The 6092-nt window shown below is 46.1% G+C and overlaps 1 protein-coding gene across 4 annotated transcripts in view; it reads left to right on the top strand.

The window, feature by feature from the left end:
- The window catches only part of LOC103129600 (disks large homolog 4-like), a 45221-nt gene that overhangs the window by 8077 nt on the left and 31052 nt on the right, over nt 1-6092 (top strand). For all 4 annotated transcript variants that reach the window (XM_007540758.2, XM_007540759.2, XM_016665271.1 and 1 more), the window contains 3 exons: nt 736-786; nt 2993-3117; nt 4395-4564. In XM_007540758.2, the coding sequence (XP_007540820.1) occupies nt 736-786; nt 2993-3117; nt 4395-4564 (346 nt within the window). The remainder of the gene's footprint in view (nt 1-735; nt 787-2992; nt 3118-4394; nt 4565-6092) is intronic.

The following is a 6092-nucleotide window of genomic DNA, read 5'->3' as shown; positions in this document are numbered from 1 at the left end:
CTGATCCAGATGGGTTGGTGGTTCTGATCCAGATGGGTTGGTGGTTCTGATCCAGATGGGTTGGTGGTTCTTATCCAGATGGGTTGGTGGTTCTGGTCCGGATGGTTGGTGGTTCTGGTCCAGATGGTTGGTGGTTCTGGTCCAGATGGTTGGTGGTTCTGGTCTGGATGGTTCCTGGTCGTTGGTGTCCTGCAGCTTGTGTGTCAGAGCCGATCGGTTCTCCAGAGTTCTGCTATTGATTATTGGACTCGGCTCCAAAAAGACGTTTCCAGAACCTGCTGGACTCTGGTCCTCTGTTTTCAAGGATCCCTGCTGGTTCGGTACCGATGAACCCGTTTGGACCTTTCTTCCACTCTGGAGACCAGGCCCTATTCCAGCTCGGTACCGTTTGGACCCCCAGCGGTCCACCAGCAGGTCAGGTGGTGACGGCGCCTCCTTCTGGTGGAACCAGAGGTCCTCAGGTTGGATCCTCTCCATCTGATTGGTTGACCTGAAGGTACCAGGTGGGGGGTGGGAGGGAGGTGGTCTCTGATTGGACCATGACAGGAAGTGATGTAGCCATCTTGTTCAGGAGATGTGGTGTGACAGAAAGCTGGTTACCGTGGCTACAGCCACAGTCGCCTAGGTAACCAGTCCCCCAGGCAGCAGCAGCTGTTACCATGGAGTTGCCATGGCGACGGCCAGCAGAGATGCTGGAGAGCGACTCAACTGTTTTCTCTCTGCTTGATTTTCCAGATGAACGGATCAGAAGGAGAGCTGGAGTATGAGGAGATCACTCTGGAGAGGGTGAGGAAACACACTCTGATACACATAGATCTATACTGATACACATAGATCTATACTGATGCACAGGGGTGAAAGTAGTTTTAAATTCTTGGGGTACTACGTATATATATATATATATAGAGAGAGAGAAATTCTTTGTGTGCTTTGGAGTTTCTGTGCTGATTATTTTTTTGCGAAATGATAAAAGCTGGTAGCTCTTGAATTGCTACAAAGTAAAGCTGTATTTCCTCCTTCCACCCACTGGCTGCCATGTTGACACCTTGAGACGCCATGAGACCTAAAATCTGAACATCATGGAGTCATCCCAGTTTTCCATGTCTGGCATATAACCATTCATTTTATCTTTTAAACTGGTTCTATTGATCCTGTGTCCAGACTGAGGGATAATCAGCAGCCCAGCATCATGACCTGTTTGTTCTGCAGATCCTGCAGCTTCATCTTCCCAACATGGCTCCTCCTCATCCTGACAGGAGGAACCACAGAGCTCTGTTAGGTTAAAGCTCATCTTCTGAAGTTGGGATATTTTTCCTCCAACAGGATCCAGAGGAATCACCTCAAACCAGATGTTGGACTGGATTTTATTTGTGAATGTTAGAGCCTCATTTTCAACAGTGGAGCTATAAAGGTTGAAAAAGGTTATTATTAAAATCTCATCAACATCAATATTTCCACTAAATAAGAAGCAAAAAAATTGTTTGATAAAGGAAAAGCCTCTCAGACTCTGAGCCTGACACCAAGCTATTTTTTTTTATATTAGACAATTAATTTAATTTCACATAATTATTGCGGTAGAAGCCATTTGTTTGTTAAATACTTAATGAAACATATTTACCGTGTTTGATTTGGTTGTAAATGATGTATAGTCACAAATAACGAGGTAATTAGTCCAAGTTTGTCGTTTATTGAACGTTCACAGTAAAGGTAAAACACCTGAACAGGTGATCAACTCTAAACCACTCTCACATTTTTATTCTCTCTCTCTCTGATTTAAGCCCACCCGTTGCCATGGCAACCTCCTGCGCTCCACAAGCCGACCAGAGATTATGTTAAAAACATTCAATCCGTTCTGATATCAGGTTTTCAGGCTTGATATTTATTTTGCGATCATTAATAATCCTCCCTGAACTCAGCGGTGGTTGATTAGTTAATTTTAAACTCCTGCTCTAGTTATTTTGGTAATGGAACCAAAATGCACAGAATTGCGCAACACCTTGTTGAAACAATAATTACTGAGATTATTATTGTTGGGTCATTAATTTGAACACGTTTTGTTGATTTTTGTTGTTCTTTAGTAAAGTTACTTACATTTTAAGCCAATCAGAGGAGGACCTCCTGGTCTCAGCAGCGTTCAGTTTGTCACCTGATGCTGTGATGGACGTGTTGCTGCCCTGATCTAACAAAGAACAGTTCACAAACTATATGAAATGAGGGGAAAAGCTATTTATTAATTGATTAATTCTTGTTTTGGATTGTTCTTGAAAAACTAAACAGTCAGAGCTGATTAATGAACCCGTTGATTCTTTACAGCTGACAGCTGCTCCTCTCTGTTACTGCGAACCCCCACGGTAAATCTTTCAGGGTAGCGGTACCCGACTGTACCCCCCTACTTTCACCCCTGGTAATACATCTAGATCACTCTGGAGAGGCTGAGGAAATACATTCCAGTAACAGCTGGTTCTATTCTGTACCACATAGATCTATGTTGTTCCAGAACCTTCTGGTCCATAAATATCCTCAGCGGTTCTGTTTTTAGAACCAGGTTATCTTTAGCTGCTGTCATGATCAAAGAGAACCGGGCCGAGTCGGACCGGCGCCGACTGCTGGATGAGGATAGCATGAGTCACTGCCACACTAATCAGTTCACTGCCTTCATCACTGAACTGCATCATCATCATCATCTCTGGTGGTTTATCTGTTGGACCAGCAGCGGCTCAGGAGGTTCTGGTTCTGGTTGGTTTTCAGCAGAACCAAAGCAGTGATGTTGGTTCCCTGATGGCCTCTGGACCAAACAGAGACTGGAGGGAGGGTTCTGATGGGTTCTGGTCGGGTTCTAAAAGAACATGTAGATCAACAGAACCTTCAGTACTCCAGTAGAACCATCAGAACCAACCATGTAGAGCTGGACACAGTTGGATGAATCAGAACCAGGTCTGGTCCATTTTTCTCCATCAGAACCGGTCCCATCAGAACCTCTCCCTCTCTCCAGGGGAACTCTGGTCTGGGCTTCAGCATCGCGGGCGGAACCGACAACCCGCACATCGGAGACGACCCGTCCATCTTCATCACCAAGATCATCGCAGGAGGAGCCGCCGCCCAGGACGGACGCCTCAGGTACCGGTTCTGACCCGAACGGGTCTCGGTCATTACGGCTGCTCTGCTGCTTAGGGAATTAATGAGAATCTATCAGTTTGATTTCCTGTCAATATTCTAATTGATTTTTATTAAGTTAGGAGATAAACTAACTTCGGCTGCGTTCACACTGCAGCCTGAAGTGACTCAATTCCGATTTTTTTGACGTAATGCGACCTGTATCCAATCTTTTCATGGCAGTGTGAACAGCACAGGTCGGATTCTTTTCGAATGTGACCCATATCCGATACGTATCCGATTCAAATGCGACCCAACGTCCAGGCCGCATTCATCCGAACTGAACGTCACTGATTCTCACCAAATCTCACTATTCTGCTTCCTGATACGCCAAGTGGGAAGAAAAACAACAACCATGACGGATTATATGAGGATTAAGTTGTTAATATGCTGCTCCGGCTGGACAACAACTTCAAATATGTAAGCTAAGCTCCACCGTTAGCCTCCATGTTTACTAAACACTGAGCACTTCTTCTTTTTATGGCGGTTGGCAGAACACTGAGAACGCTGACGCTATGGCGCCCTCTACTGCGCATGCAGGACACTTTCAGGTCGTTTGCCCGTTCAGACTGCAGAACACATACAGGTCGCATTTATTGGCAGTGTGAACGCACCCTTAGAATATGCACCATGTTGTACTTGATTTAAACTAAATTAAAAGTTTTTTAAACAATAAGAATCAAACATTTTAACATGAAATGAAACTTTCAGCAGGTTTTATGCTAATACAATAAATAATCTTTGAAAATATATTCTAATTTATTCAATATAACAGATGTTAACATGAGATTATTCATTCAGTAACATTAAAATAAAAACCAGAGGAGTTTAACGTTTCCATGGAGATGCTCCAAGCTCCGCCCCCTCAGTCACCGCTGTTGCTAAGCAACGGATCAAACGCTACCAATCGGTTTCAGGCTGTATGGCTGTTGGAGGATTTCTTCCTTTTAATTAAATACGTTATGGAACCGGTAAGCAGAACCAAACTACTACTCAGAACCGGTTCTCTTCTGACTGGATGTTTGACCCAACAGAGATCAGAGGTTTCTGATTGGTCCAGTTTGATGCCAGAACCAGAACCAGACAGAGAGCTGCTGCTGGTTCAGCTCAGAACCTCTGATTGGGTCAGTAATCGGTACCAGAAACGGTTCAGATACCTGGGGGTCCAGGTTCTGTCCAACATGGTTTAGATTCCACAGCAGCTGTGAGGTTCTGGTTCTGACCCGGTCCGACCTCTGCAGGGTGAACGACAGCATCGTGTTCGTGAACGACGTTGATGTCCGGGAAGTCTCTCACTCATTGGCTGTGGAGGCGCTGAAGGAGGCGGGGCCTGTGGTCCGACTCTACGTGCTGCGGCGCCGACCGCCCAGCGAACGCATCGCACAGGTCAAGCTGCTGAAGGGACCCAAAGGTGAGCAGAACCACTGGTACCAGCAGAACCAACAGAACCTTCTACAGATTCTACAGTTAAGATGCTTTAGCTGGTTCTGATTGGCTGAGGTTCTGGTTCCAGAAACAGATGATTTTTGAGGTGACCTTTGAACCCATCCAGGCTCTGAACTTAAGTTAAGTTTGGACCTAAAGAGGAACGATCTAGAGTTATAGATCTGGAGTTATAGATTTGGAGTTATAGATCTAGACATATAAATTTAGAGTCAGCTTCAGTTCTTCCAGCTGGAGAATAGAGATAAGACTGACCTCTGACCTCTGACCTGACCCTCCGGTTCCTCAGTGGTCCTTCTAGGAGAACATTTCAGGCCCAGAGGACTAAAGTCTCTGACCAGAGAAACTCATCCAGGATTTAGTGGCTCTGATTCCTGCAGCAGGTCAGACTGAAACCAGAAGCTGCAGCTGGAGACCTGACTAGAACCAGGAGGGTAGAGACACCATTTAGTTCTACACCACCTGGTTCTACACCACCTGGTTCTACACCACCCGGATCTACACCACCTGGATCTACACCACCTGGATCTACATCACCTGGATCTACACCACCTGGATCTACACCACCTGGATCTACACCAGCTGGTTCTACACCACCTAGTTCTATACCACCTGGTCCTACACCACCTGGTTCTACATCACCTGTATCTACACCACCTGGATCTACACCACCTGGTTCTACATCACCTGTATCTACACCACCTGTATCTACACCACCTGGATCTACACCACCTGGATCTACACCAGCTGGTTCTACACCACCTAGTTCTATACCACCCGGCTCTACACCACCTGGTTCTACACCACCTGGTTCTACACCACCTGGTCCTACACCACCTGGTTCTACATCACCTGTATCTACACCACCTGGATCTACACCACCTGGTTCTACATCACCTGGATCTACACCACCTGGTTCTACACCACCTGGTTCTACACCACCTGGTTCTACATCACCTGTATCTACACCACCTGGATCTACACCACCCGGTTCTACAACACCTGGATCTACACCACCTGGTTCTACACCACCTGGTTCTACACAACCTGGATCTACATCACCAGGTTCTACGCCACCAATTCTATACCATCCAGTTCTACACCACCTGGTTCTACACCATCTGGTTCTATACCACCTGGTTCTACACCACCTAGTTCTATACCACCTGGTTCTACACCACCTAGTTCTATACCACGCGGTTCTACACCACCCGGTGTTCGTTATTCTGCAATAGCCAGCCACGCCTTAATTTCACCACCGACTGACTACTGACCAGCTCTCTGTCTAACAGGTCCGGAAAATCCCTGAAACCTAGGTCTTACCCTAAAATAGGTGTACAGGAGATTCTCTGTTTAAACTGGTGGCGGAGAAAACTCGTCTAGCTCTAACTACCTTCAGATCCAGAAGTTACGGCCCTTTTCAGTTGAGAAACAATCGACAGAGAAGCCCTCGCTGCCGCATAGCTTCAACAACCACTCCTGTTAACGGTAGCTTT

Source organism: Poecilia formosa, unplaced genomic scaffold (assembly GCF_000485575.1).
Source record: "Poecilia formosa unplaced genomic scaffold, Poecilia_formosa-5.1.2 Scaffold560, whole genome shotgun sequence".
NCBI classification, from domain to species: domain Eukaryota; kingdom Metazoa; phylum Chordata; class Actinopteri; order Cyprinodontiformes; family Poeciliidae; genus Poecilia; species Poecilia formosa.
Note: the sequence above shows the minus strand (reverse complement) of the source record. Positions and strands in the feature narration are given on the sequence as shown.